The sequence below is a fragment of the Macrotis lagotis genome, chromosome 1 (assembly GCF_037893015.1).
Source record: "Macrotis lagotis isolate mMagLag1 chromosome 1, bilby.v1.9.chrom.fasta, whole genome shotgun sequence".
In the NCBI taxonomy this organism is placed as follows: Eukaryota; Metazoa; Chordata; class Mammalia; order Peramelemorphia; family Peramelidae; genus Macrotis; species Macrotis lagotis.
In genome coordinates, this window is record NC_133658.1 from 564,230,815 (window position 1) to 564,245,391 (window position 14,577).

The following is a 14,577-nucleotide window of genomic DNA, read 5'->3' on the forward strand; positions in this document are numbered from 1 at the left end:
CCAGTAAAGTTGTTTTGGATTTATCAGACCATGAAAGACAGTTCTCAGTCATTAAAGAATGTTTCAGATGCCCGTAAGCCTTCAATAATTCAAAACTTGCTTTATTTGGAACCTCCCAACTTGGTATGTACCATTTGCACCATCCTGAAAGAGGATTAGTACCTTTGCTTTTTTTTAAAAAAAAAATGCATTTGCTTTGAAAAAAAAGCAAAGTTCCAGATATTTCACTAGAATACTATGAACAAGGGCCCTGTTTTCATTTTCCATTATTCAGGTCATCCTCATCTCTAAACAGGGCCCTCTCATTTTTCTAGAGTAAAAAGCTCTCAAGCATCATTGATAGATTCCTTGAGCAAATAAATATGTACTGAGAACAGGTGGCATACTTAGCTCTATACCAACTGTAATGAACTATATCTTTTAGAAGCTTGCCATCTCTTAGAGAAGACAAGACAAAAATAAATAAAAAAGTTAAGGACAGCAAAACTGAGAATTATCACATTTCTACCTAAGAGAAACTACTACAAGATTGAACATTGACACCATTAGCATGAATCACTGAGGGTTGCAGGGTGATGAAAACTCAAGTTTCACTCAACATTTATTAAGCAGCTCAGTGGTCCAGAGGATAAAAAAACTAGACCCAGAGTCAGAAATACCTGAGTTTAAATCTCACCTTCAACAAAACTAGCTCTATGATGCTGGGCAAGTCAGTTATAACTTCTATTTGCCTCAGTTTTCTCTTTGTGAAGTGAAGATAATAATAATAATAATTATTATTATTATTATTATTATTATTATAATACCTACCTTCCAGGATTATTTTGAGAATAAAACAAGATAGAATTTGTAAAGTTCTTAGCAAATCTTAAAGCACTATACAAATACCAATTTTATTATTATGACATGCAGTATAATTTGATAATCAAACCAAAAGAATTTGTTAAACTATTAGAATGTGCTCATCACTGAGTCACAGTAATGTCACAGTGAGATACTAGAGTAAAACTTGGATAAAAGCAGTTACATTAACCAAACTTGGACAAGGCAGTACAATTCAATCATTAAACATTTATTATCTACCACATTAGCTATGGGGACTTTTGAGGTCATAGAGTCATGCTTCTCACTGTACAGTGTGCTCAAATGAAAGGGGCAGTGAATGTTGTTCAGAAACTCAAATGCTTTTCTATTCTAACTAGAAAGGATGATAGTCTTAAGATTATGACATTTCCACTGGTAGAAAAACCTCCTGAAAAATTCTAGTGTCCTGATCTCATTGTTTTGGTATAGTGCAGGTGGTTTTTGAATTTGTTCTTTATTCTCTGGACTTTGGGCATCTAGGTGAGGCAGTGGTTAGTGTGCTGGACCTGGAGTCAGGGAGACATCTTCCTGAATTCAAATCTGACTTCAGACACTTATTAGTTGTGTGACCCTAGGCAAGGGACTTACCCCTGTTTACCTCAGTTTCCTCATCTGTAAAATAAGCTGAAGAAAGAAATGACAAACCCCTCAGTATCGTTGCCAAGAAAATGCCAAATGAAGTCTTCAATGAGAGATTTGACTTTGAGACCTGCCTATTTCTTCTCTAGGGATAAGAGGGGAAGAACAATGAAAGTGGGCAGTATCCTGTAGTCATTTCAAAATAAGATCACTTCTCATGAAATAAGCAGAATGTGTTGACAGCACTTGGGTAGGATATTTCCAGTATGAAGAAAACAGCAACAACAATATTCTCAATAATCCAAATCTTTGCTAGGAAAAAAGGGAGAGAGGAGGTAAAGAGGGAAAAGAGGAAGAAAGAGACTGAAAACTTTGAAGGTCTTCAAAGTACTTGATGTTATCTCATTTGATCCTCAAGAACTCTGTGAGTTAGTTTCTATTATTTTGACAAATGAGAAAACAATTCTGTATGTGTTTGTGTGTGTGTGTGTGTGTGTGTGTGTGTGTGTGTGTGTGTGTAAAATAACAGATATATCACATGGGATTCCTTCTGGAAAGGATAGATGTCTCTTTAAACATTAACCTCATCTTTTAAAGGTGATTTACCTGAAGATTTATATTCTGTTAATTTTGTTTGAGGATTTTCTCTTATTCCTCCTGACTTCTTCAAAGTTTCTCTTTTTTTAAATTTTTGCAAGGCAGTGGAGTTAAGTGACTTGCCCAAGCTCAAACAGCTAGGTAATTATTAAGTGTTTGAGGGCAGATTTGAACTCAGGTCCTCCTATCTCAAGGGCTGGTGCTCTATCACCCTTCATAGTCTTTTCAGAGATGTTTACATAGTATTGCTCAGAGCATGCTCATAAACCTAACTGTCCTTTATCCAGTCTAGAGAGGAGAGTCAGACAGGTATTCATAGACTTCAACATCTTCATGTGTTACTTTCATTTGACTAAAAGCAAGAGTAATATATACTAGCCAAGTTAACACTTCCAGGCTCTTCTCTTCTTGCCCTTCTCCCCTCAATGCCTTGAGATCCTCTGCATTTTTTCCATCTCTGCTGGGGGTGGCTCATGCATGCAGATCTATTCATATGTGTCAAAATTTTGAAAACATTTTTGTAACCCTAATACAATGGGAAACATATTGTATCTAGAAATTCAATGCCAGAAAGATTATTAACAATGTGATCTTGGAAGAAGAGATAGGGAGAGCAATTTAATATTGAGCTCTTGAACCTCAATTTTCTCATATATAAAAAGATCACACTATTTCCCATGCTTATCTCCTAGAATTTTTACAAAGATCAAATGAGATAATATATGTGACAGGTTTTATAAAGCATAAAGTCCAATATAAATATGAGCTGTTATAACATCATTGGTATCACAATTATAATAATAACTCAACTACTACACTGGTTGTAATGAGCACAATCTCAGGTCTCATAACTCTATATTGGGGCCTGGGAAAAGAGCCAAGGAAATGTATTCCAGACCAGTCTGAAGAAGGGAACTGAATTCTACTTTTTATTTTGTTTTTTATTTAAACCTTATGGATTTATCTAATCCACATGGCAATGAGTGCTTTGGGAAATAGATCATTTCTAACATGATTAGAAAGGTTGTTTGGGGTAGGAGTTTAGAAAAAAGCCTTCCTTTCTGATCTATATAATGAAAAAGGCAGATATCTAGTGGAGGTGTCAGTCTCCTGATTTACCCCTTCATAGCCTCACTGCCCTCCCCATCAACTAAGTTTAACTGTACCTAGGGGAGTTTCCCTCAGATGGTAAGGGTCAGTGCATATAACCCTGTGAACTTTCATAGCTAATAAATGATGACATTTTCAAACCCCCAAACCCAGACTTCCTGCCATATGCCCTAAGTGTGATATGACCTGATTATAAAAATCTACCAGAAAAAAAGTCAAGAATCAATAATTTGGACTTTTTAAAAAGTTTCTCTATTGTTTTTAGTTCTTAACAACCCAACCAAACATTTCCCCTTCTTTTCATAGATCTCCAGGACTTCAAGTTTGATGGTCAGCATATTATTGAAGTGGATGAGGGCAATACAGCTGTCATTGCCTGTGACCTTCCAGAAAGTCACCCAAAAGCCCAGGTTCGCTACAGTGTCAAGCAAGAATGGTTGGAAGCATCAAGAGGCAAGTAGTAGTGGGAATAGCAGGGCTGCAAACCACTGGCCTAAGTGGTCTTGCCGCTTTAATGTCACATCATAATAATTTCTCAAAATTATAATCTTAATAAAATAATATTTTCTTTAGAGAGTGCTCAGCCTTTATATTGATCACATTGCCAAACTAGTAAGTATTTAAGACTCCAAGGTATCTCTCCTTATGTTAATAACAAACTTAGAAGAAAAATGAACAGAATGCTGAGAGACTCTCCTGCCAAGGAAGAGACAAGAGACCCAATAGTATTGTACAAGTCTTTGAGGAGCGGTTTTGGGCAACTTTCATGGTTGGGTCACAAAGTAGGTTAATACTTTTCCCTATTCTCTGTTTTTGCTTAAAAGATCAACTTCTTCCCCAGACCCATGTGGTCTTTTCTTTTTTGAAATAGCCTCCACCTTAAGGTTCAGGTGGTAAATCCTAGAGAATAAAACTTCATGTCCAACCTATATTTTTAAGCTTTGTAGTTTTTAGGGTTCACATTCCCTAAATAAAGCCCTGATCTCAGGACTGATTTTCTGCTACTTCCCCAAGCCCCTAAAACATTGGAATGATCCCCTCCTCACTCAATCCTTGAGTGAATTTCATTGACCCAAGGATTATGCTGTTGGAATTTATTTAAATCATCACTTCCTATCTCTCTCATTTCCAGTTCATGTTCCACACAAATATCTTCCTAAAAACTAGGTTCTAATCAAGTTAGTCTTATGCTCAAGACACTTTACTGGCTCCCTGCTGTCCTAAGGATAAAAGACAAGCTCCAATACTGATTCTACCTTTCCTTTCTAGACTTACTCTCCCTCATGCATGCTGCATTTTAACCAAACAGTACCTTTCTGTTATTATCATCTTACATTTCAAGTACATTCTCTCTTCAAGGCACTCTCTTAGAATCTTGGTCTTACCTTTGGTGCCCAGCTCACATAGCACTTCCTTGACCTCTAGTTCTTAACCTCTTTAGTGCCTTCTCCCTCTTCAGACTGCCTCTTGTTTACTTAGCTGCTTCCATGTTGTATCCCTCATTAGTAGGGACTATTCGTTGTTTTTGGATGTTAATCTCACTACCTAGCATACAGTCAGTGCTTAATAGGTATTTGTTGAATTAAATTTAACTGAATTGAAAACTAAATTGACCTAGAGAATTCATATTTGGCTATTTTTTTAACCTTTTTCCAAAGATTATCTCACTATTTGGGGATCCTAAGTAATATCTCTACACTATTGTTATTTGATCCTCCACAGGCCTCATAGTAATGGATTTAGATTCTTTTTTTTAAAATGGATTTTCTCCATTCATCTCAGAGCCTTCAACCAAGAAAATATCTGCTACTTCTCAGAATGTGCTGCCTCCCTCCCAAATCCAGCTCCCTCTTATGATTTAGAGGCTGTTGTCTAAAAGTGAATCCAACCTCTTTATAGGATTGTAGGGCACAGAGCTGTTGAACTCTTTCTCCCCTGTTTTATTTTAAGAGATAAAGGAGACCTGAAGGGACTTGTCTCAGTAGTAAAAAGCAGAGCCAGTATTCAAACCCAGGTTCTCTGGTGCCAAACAAATATGGACTCTTTCCCCACACTATGAAAAGTTTTTTTTTTCTAAAGTAATTTTTGTTTCCTCACAGCTACTGTAATTTCATGATCATTCCCTTTATTTTATTTAAGAGCTTTATTGTTTCCTTTGGTTTTTATATCATTGTTCTTGTTGATTGATAGTAAAAAAACAAGGGCAACAAAATGAGTGTGTAATAGTTGAGTAACAGCTGAATAAATTGTGATATGTGAATATAATAGAATATCATTGCACCATAAGGAGCAACAAATATGAGGGACTCATAGAAATGTGGAAAGACTTGTATAAAAGAAAAAAAGGAAAAAAACTTGTATAAAATAATGTAAAGCATCCCCCAGTACATACACACACACACACACACACACACACACATGCACACTGCACAAAAGCCTGCCTTGTAATGAAGAAAAGCACTGAAATGAAAACCTGACAGAATATCAATTTCTCATAACATACATCAAGACCCATATCCATAGCACCCCTTCTTTACTAAGAAGATGTGTTTCCTTATCAGTTCTCTGAGTCTAAAGATTGTTTATAATTCATTAGCCCCTGGAGTCAGGGTGACCTGAGTTCAAATGTGACCTCAGACACTTGCCCATTATTAGCTGTGTGACCTTGGGTAAGTCACTTAACCCTGATAGCCTCACATTCAGGACCGTCTCCAGTCATCCTGATCCATCTTTGACCACTGGACCCAGATGACTCTAGAAAAGAAAGTATGGCTGGTGACTTGGCACAGCACCCCCTCACTCAAATCCAATTCATGCGCTTGCATGACATCACCTTCCTGATGTTATGCTCTTTTTTTTAAGGTTTTTGCAAGGCAAATGGGGTTAAGTGGCTTGCCTAAGACCACACAGCTAGGTAATAATTAAGTGTCTGAGGACAAATTTGAATTGGCCCTGATTCCAGTCCCATTGCTCTATCCACTGGGCCACCTAGCCGCCCCAAATTGTATGGTCATCTATTCTGGTTTGTTGTGGGTTTTTTTGGCAAGGCAATGGGGTTAAGTAGCTTGCCCAAGGCTACACAACTAGGTAATTATTGTCTGAGGCAGAATTTGAATTCAGGTACTCCTGACTCCAGAGCCGGTGCTCTATCCACTGTACCACCTAGTTGCCCCTATGTTCTGCTCTTCTTTGAGAATCAAGGACAAACATCATCATCCCTGACCTTTAGTGTTCTCATTGATACACTCATAGTCATTTAAAGTCTCACTCCCTTTTTTCTGCTTTCTTCAATTAGTATCACTTTATGCAACTCTCCCTATTTCCAATAATCCCTAATAGTCATTGTTTCTTATGGTGCAATAATATTCCATTATGTTCAGACCGCAATTTGTTCAGCCATTACCCAATCGATGCAAACCCATTTTGTTTCCATTTTTTTTACTATCAATCAATCAATAAGCATTTATTAAATGCTTAGATTGTTTCAGAACTATGCTAAGCACTGGGGATACAAAAAAAGAGCAAAAACGGTTCCATGAATAACACTTTTTGTAACATATTGGATTGTTCTTTCTGTACTAACCTTAGAGATAGCTAAGTGGAGTTGTAGAGAGAATATTAGGCCTGGATGTGAGTTCAAATTTGACTTTAGACACTTAGCAATTGTATGGTGCTGAACAAATCACTTAACCTTTGTTTAGTTTCCTCAAATGTAAAATGGTACCAACACTAGTACTTACCCCAAAGGGTTGTGGTTGAGGTCCAAATGAGATAATTTTTCTAAAGTGTTCAGCATAATGTATGATATGAATGTTTATTCCTTCTTCCCTATATTAACCTCCTTGGGACTTAGGTACCTGGTGATTGGATCACTGGGTGATAGGGTATGAATGGTTTTTAACACTTTTCTCCCAAAAATTTCAAGTTGTTTTCAAGACTAGGTGGATCTGTTTACATCTGCATCCTTGCCCCCCTTTATCTCTCTGGTTTTTAAACCATCTTTGCTAATTTAGTGGGAATCACCAGCTTTCTAATGATAATAATAACATTTCTCCTTCTCAAACATTCATTCCCATCCCCCATATATACATCATTATAAGATAACAAGTTATAGAGTTATTAGGAACCTTAAAGATTATCTAATTAAACCCACTCATTTTATAAATAGACAAACTGAGAGCTAGAGAGTATCAGTAATTAGTTTAAGATCTCACAGAAAGAAACAGAACCCAGGTTTTCTGACCCCAAATGCAGTGTTTTTTGCTGTCATGATGGGACTAAAGAATTTTACAGAATAGAGGAAAACCTGAAGCAGTCTCCAAGAGAAATCCCAGTTGTCACCTATAGAGCATAGTGAGGAGCATGTAGGTCTTAGGGACATAAGAACATTTCCTCCTGCAGCAGATTTGGCTGCTCTATGTTTAGGATTTAGGCTGTCCCCTATGTTTAGGATTTGCTCCCTATTATATCTCTGCCTCTTGAAACTCCACAAACTTTGTTCAAGGTTCAATTCAAATGCCACTTCTTTTACAAAGCCTTTCCTGATTTCTTAAGTCTCTCCTCACCTACCACTCCCCAAAACCTTTCTTTTAGCTATAAATTCCATGTTTGTTTCTTGGGAGCACAGATCAGTCTCAGACTATAAGGTTACTGGGATCAGAGATTGTTTCACATTTGCATTTGTCTGTCCATTCTTGCTATTTAACTCAGTATCAGTTCAGAGAACCAGAGAGATATAGACCATATCAAGCCAAGATAGATGTCTTTATGATTGGAAAAATGATCTGTTCCATACAAAAGTTGTTTGAAAAGATTATCAAGATTTCTAGTTGCTTTTATTTACTTTGTACCCAAGTTCTTTCCATATATACGTGTATACATCTTTTAAAAAACCTTTGTTGAGTTCTTTCCATATATATGTATGTAATGTTTACATATATTTGCATGTGCATGCACATATATCTACATGTGTGTATATATACGACAGGTATGTGTGTATATGCATGTGTGCATATGTATTATATAAATATACACATACATGTGTATGTGTATAACTGTCTATATTATGTATTTATAGATGCATGTGCATACATATTTGTGTTCATGTGTGTACATATAAATACAGACCTACACATGTTGAGATGCCTGTAGTGGTGGAGTGGGCAAAGGTAGAGAATAAAGGGAAGAAGAATTTAATTCTCTCTCTTGCCACCAGCGGAAACTAGGCAGCCAGATCTCTCCAAAGTTTACTCCAGTCCCAGAAAAGTTATGGGATCCCCATTCACCTCACTGAATTGCTGTTAACACCAGTACACCTGGGGCTGCTGCCTCACTCCCACAGGTCTCTTGGCATGGCTTGTCTGGAGCTGCAGGGACAAAGCTCTCTCCCAGGGAAGAAAATCAAAACAAAGAGAGAACTGACAAGCCAGTATCTCACCTGCAGAAAGATGCCACAGCGGCAGTTGGGTGTCAAGGAGTGGGGAATCTGCTCCCTGGTTAATTAACCCTTCCCACGCTAGACCTAGCGTCCAATGCCTGTCTTTCCAGAAAGAAAGCAACCACAAAGAACCGACTTCCTGTGTTTAGTGCTTTAAAAAGGAAAAGTTTCATTGAGCTGGCATAACAATGATAACTTAGATTTCTTCCATTCACCCAATAAATGTTTGTTAAATGCTTGCTTTGTATAAGATGCTGAGGTGGTAAAGATAGAAAGATAAGATGATTCCCTGGCAGGCATACAAAGATAAATTAGATCCTCCCTTAAGGAGTTTACATTCTACTAGGGAAAAATAATGCTTGTATATAAATAGCTGTAATACAAAATAGAGTCTGTGGTATTTCTGTAGGAGAAGTACCAGAACATTATGATAGAAGGACAGAAGGGAGAGATCATTTTGGCAGAGGGCATCAGGAAAAGACATGAAGGAAATGGCATTTGAGCTGGCCCAGGCATGACTGGTAGATTTGTTTTATAACCCTTCCTGTTTTTCAAAGTGATTTCAGAGTCATTATCTCATCTAATTTTTTTGCCACAACTCTGTGAAGTGAGCAGGGCAGGTATTTTCATCTCCACTTTACCAATGGGGGGGGGGGAACAATTCAAAAAACCAAAAGCTCTATGTGATTAAATGACTTAGTCATAGAGCTACAGGGTTAGCAAGTGACAGATCCAAAGGACCAAGATTCAAACTTGGGGTTTCTACATTAAAGCCCAGTGATCTTTATTTTTTTTTAAAAGCTATACTGCATATCCTTTCTCTTATCCATTTTATATGATTCATTCCAGGGAATCAGATACTATTATTAAATTTTCTCTTTGTCTTTTCACCTTTACCCCTATTTGCAACAGGTTGAGAAAGAAGAGGGGGAATTTGGTTAATAGAGGTAGCATTGGAACCAGAGAATGTAGGTTCAGATCTGCATCTAATGCTTAATATTTGTCAGTATTTCCTTATCTAGTGAATGAGGGTTTTAGACTAGATGACCTCTGAAGTCCCATTCAGCTCTAGATCTATAATAAACAAAGATCGGGGGCAGCTAGGTGGCGCAGTGGATAGAGCACCTGCCCTGGAGTCAGGAGTACCTGGGTTCAAATCCGGTCTCAGACACTTAATAATTACCTAGCTGTGTGGCCTTGGGCAAGCCACTTAACCCCATTTGCCTTGCCAAAAAAAAAAAACCTAAAAAAAATAAACAAAGATCGAAGTGTTCTTTGCCTTACTCAAGGCAAAAGTCAGGAACTGAGGTCCAATCTGTTCCCATGTCTTTTTGGCAGACAATTACCTGATTATGCCATCAGGAAACCTCCAGATTGTCAATGCCAGCCAAGAAGATGAAGGGATGTATAAGTGTGCTGCATATAACCCAGTGACACAGGAGGTGAAAACTTCTGTCTCCAGTGATCGACTTCGTGTGCGACGTAAGAGAACCTGGTTTTTCTAGGGGTTGGGAAATGCTCCCCCTTTTGAATAGTGGGGGAGAGAAGGAGGAGGTGAAGAACTTGCGATCTCTCCATTTTCTTCAATATTACCTATGTCAGTAAGCAAAGAATGACAGCCTCGGAAAGCTACGTGTACCAATGCAACCTCTGTTAAAATATTGAGAGAATAGAAGGTTGTTGTTGTTGTTGTTGTTGGTTTTGGTTTGGTTTTTTTCTCTTTCCTTGACCACATCCATACCAATGCCTTTGACTTTGAGGAGTTGTATTCCCAATTACAAGAATTAGTTCCCAATAAGGAAAAGAATGTCCCTGCCCTCTAGGAGTTCCCACAGTTTATTGATTGGAAGTTCTGAGCTGTTTAGGAAAGGGAGGCTTTGAGAGTTTTTTTTGCTTTGCCCTCCAAGAAGAACGGAGAGACCACTGAGGATACTGAGAAGAAGGTATTGGATACCAAAGTTAAAGTATTCTCCATGATGAGATTTCTGATGATGAGCCTATGCTGGCTCTATGAAGTAGCTAGGTGGTTCAGTGGATAGAGTCTCCCTGGAGTCAGGGAGTCACTTCTTCCTGAGTGAAAATCTGGCCTCAGTCACTTACTAGCCTGTGTGACCCTGGCCAAGTCACTTAGTCCTGTTAACCTCAGTTTCCTCATCTGTAAAGTGAACAGGGGAAAGAAATGGCAAACCATTATAGTATCTTTACCAAGAAAACCCCAAATAGAGTCACGAAGAGTCGGATATGACTGAACAACAACAATCATGGGGAGCAGGGAGATGATGTTTATAAAGTCAGAACCCTGCAGAGCATCTGGGGCATATAATGGGTTTACTTTGTAATTCCATGTGTTTTCTCTTATGCATTTAAAAACATTATTCTGTAAAAGGGTCCATAAATTTCACCAGAATTCCAAAGAAGTTCGTAATACAAAAAAACGTTGAGACCCTCATCTATAAATTATCTGATCCAACCTCTCATTTCACAGATGAGGAAAATGAGGCATTGGAAGTGTATTAGTAAGAGGCAGAGTGGGATTTTGAAACCAAGTCCTCTGAGGCAGAACTTATTTAATTATATGCTCTGTGAGAGTGGTCACAGTGTACTCACATGTTTTCACAGGGCTGGGGATTCAGGGTTAACTTCTACTTTTCCTGAGAATGTAGTCTCATTTGGCTCAGGTGCAGTTTCCATAGAGGCTATGCTTCAAGATTGGTGCTCTCCAGTCTTTTCAAGACAACATCATTGACTTAGTATCTATCTCTTTTGGAAAACATCAGACTCTGTGTTTCTGTTTTTCTCTTCTCTGTCATCCCAGGCTCTACTGCTGAAGCTGCTCGGATAATTTACCCCCCAGAAGCTCAGACCATCATTGTGACCAAGGGTCAGAGTCTTATCCTGGAATGTGTGGCTAGCGGGATCCCCCCTCCGAGGGTCACCTGGGCTAAGGATGGGTCTAGTATTGTGGGCTACAACAAAACCCGCTTCCTACTCAGCAACCTCCTAATTGACACTACCAGTGAGGAGGATTCTGGAAGCTACAGGTGCATGGCGGACAATGGGGTTGGGGAGCCAGGAGCAGCAGTCATACTCTACAATGTCCAGGTGTTTGGTGAGTGACACTTTCATTTTGCTCTTTCCCCTTCCTTGTACTATTATTCCCCTTCTACAGATGATCTAAATTAGGCTCATGTTTCCTCAAGTCCTCAGGTCCTCAGATCACACAGTGAGCAAGTACTGGAGTGGGACCCTAATAACTGTTTTGATGGAACCAGAAGGAATATATAGCAAATATTTCCCTGAAATTGCCATGAATGTCAATCTTCCATAGCTTTTCTAATTTCATTCAATTTAGAAAATGAGGGAGAGGTAGCAGATTTCTTCCTCTTGTAACCATTTTAATCTTTTTTTTTTTCCCTATGAAGAACCCCCTGAAGTCACCATGGAGCTATCTCAGCAGATCATCCCATGGGGGCAGAGTGCCAAGTTTACCTGTGAAGTCCGGGGCAACCCTCAGCCCTCAGTGATTTGGTTGAGGAATGCTGTGCCCCTTGCCTCTAGCCAGCGTCTGCGACTGTCCCGTAAGGCCCTACGAGTGGTGAGTGTAGGTCCTGAGGATGATGGCGTGTATCAGTGTATGGCAGAAAATGAAGTTGGAAGTGCCCAGGCAATGGCACAGCTGAAAACAGCTCGGCCTGGTGAGTTGTTCAAAAACATTCACCTTTTTTTTTTTAACTATAACTTTTGCATCAGAATTTTATTCATTGTTTACTTTTTTTTAGGTTTTTTGCAAGGTAAATGGGGTTAAGTGGCTTCCCAAGGCATTGTTTACTTTTAACCCTATAGGGGAAAGAAAAGATAGTCAACCCTCCTTAGTTTAATTCATTAAACAAATATTAATCGAATATTCTGCTTACAAGGAGATTTTAAGATCTTGTTATAAGGAAAAGAGTTAAATAAATGAATGATTCAAGACTAATAGAAGTTTATAATAATGATAATTAGAAACAATACAAGGCAGTATATATACATATATATACATATACATATATATACATATGTACATATATACATATATATAAAAACAGACTTCTAAATTGTCTATAAACATTCTGAAAGATGCATTTTTAGAGATAATAACTGTTATAAAAGGCACATGGAAGGTAAGAGATAAGTTCTGGTTAGTAAATGGGGGAAGCTTCATGAGGAAAATGATGTTTTGCTCATTCCCATCTTCTTTCAGCTGATTTCTGATTTCCTTTTGTTCTACACTCCCAGGTTCTTCCAACCCACACAATTCCCAACTTAATATTATTGTTGTTTACTTGGTTTTTAGTCATGTCTGACTTTTGTGATCCCTTTTGAAGTTTTCTTAGTAAAGATACTCTTGTGCTTTGCCATTTCCTTCTCCAGCTCATTTGACAGATGAGGAAACCAAGGCAAACGTGGTTGAGCGACTTGCTCAACTAGTAAATATCTGATATTAGATTTGAACTCAGGTCTTCCTGACTTCAGGTCCAATGCTTTATCCATTGTACCACCTAGCTGCCCAGACTTCATCCCAATCTGTAAAATAGGGGAAACCTCTGTAAAATAGGAGAAACATTTCTGAGCATTCCAAAGTGCTTGACCCTTAAAGAGTAAAGGCATTCCTCAGTCCCTGTCCTACTTACTCCCAGTGAGCGTTGAACATTACTAGGTTACATGTTTCATGAAAACAGAAATCATAGAGGTGAAGCTGGAGGGGACCTTTATCCACTCCAAGATCCTCATTTCACCAATAAGGAAACAGACTCAGAGATGGTACTAAATGGCAGATTTTTAAAAAAGAACTTTTAAAATTATATGCTCTATATAAGTAGGAAGAGGTTCTTATTTATCCTTAGATCTTCCCCAAGATCTAGCACAGTGCTCTGGACACATTGTGATTTTGATAAATATTTAATCTGAATTTGTTGAATGCTAACATCTGGGCCCTACCATTTTAGAAGGAAGAGAAGAACCTTTGACTACAAATACTCCTAAAAGTCATCCTACTTTAGGAACATTGTGGTCATCTGTGAGCCACTCAGTTTGCTCACTGAAATTTGGACTGTCTAAAGAAAGCATTTTAGGTATCATCTTCTCTATCCCCATAGTATCATATAACTCTTTCCTATCTTAGGGTAATTCTGGGACTGGATAGTTCTGAAATCTATTTTTTTTCAGGTACCTAATAAAAGCAGACTATATTTTGGCATGTATTCATTAGCAGCTAAGTGACTCTGTGGATAGAGCACTGGGCCTGGAGTTGGGAAGACCTAAATTCAAATTTGACCTTAAGACATTTATTTGTCATGCGACTGGGCAAGTCATTTTATTTGTGTTTACCTTGACCTACTAGAATAAAACTGGCCAACTATTCCAAGTTATTTGCCAAGAAAACCCCAATGATAATATGGTCTAAGGGATACTGAAGAGTCAGATAAATAATCAAATAAATGATTATTTATCATGATTTTCATTTTTACTATCATGGTCTAAAAATTTTTCTTCCCAAGAGTCTTGGTTCCCTTTGGCTGTTTTCTCTATTTTCAAACGAATGTGTCCAGTAAAGGCAAGTTCTAACAACCTCAGACAAGCAGGAGATTTAAAATGACTCTTCCTTATATCTAGTTTGCTCTTTTGTCTTTAGGGACAACCCTAAAACCATGGCGAGAGGCCAAGCTTGGATCACCTCAGTCTCCCACACCTCCTGCTAGACCTAGCGGCCCCGATAAGACTTTGCGGGATCGAGCTATGCTTCCGAGGCCCAGGCCAACAGCCCTACCTGCCTCTCTGCAGTGCACAGCTGCAAAGGGGCAGGTGTCCCCAGCAGAGGCTCCCATCATCCTCAGTTCTCCAAGGACATCCAAGACAGACTACTATGAGCTGGTGTGGCGGCCTCGGCATGACGGTGGCAGCAGAGCCCCGATCCTCTACTACCTGGTGAAGCACCGCAAGGTAAAGGCCTC

At 38.6% G+C, this 14,577-nt stretch overlaps 1 protein-coding gene across 5 annotated transcripts in view; it reads left to right on the forward strand.

Moving 5' to 3' along the window:
* Positions 1 to 14,577, forward strand: part of BOC (BOC cell adhesion associated, oncogene regulated) — a 101,640-nt gene that overhangs the window by 64,484 nt on the left and 22,579 nt on the right. For all 5 annotated transcript variants that reach the window (XM_074214526.1, XM_074214523.1, XM_074214522.1 and 2 more), the window contains 5 exons: positions 3,457 to 3,603; positions 9,926 to 10,069; positions 11,403 to 11,696; positions 12,010 to 12,282; positions 14,259 to 14,566. In XM_074214526.1, coding sequence (XP_074070627.1) covers positions 3,457 to 3,603; positions 9,926 to 10,069; positions 11,403 to 11,696; positions 12,010 to 12,282; positions 14,259 to 14,566 — 1,166 coding nt within the window. The remainder of the gene's footprint in view (positions 1 to 3,456; positions 3,604 to 9,925; positions 10,070 to 11,402; positions 11,697 to 12,009; positions 12,283 to 14,258; positions 14,567 to 14,577) is intronic.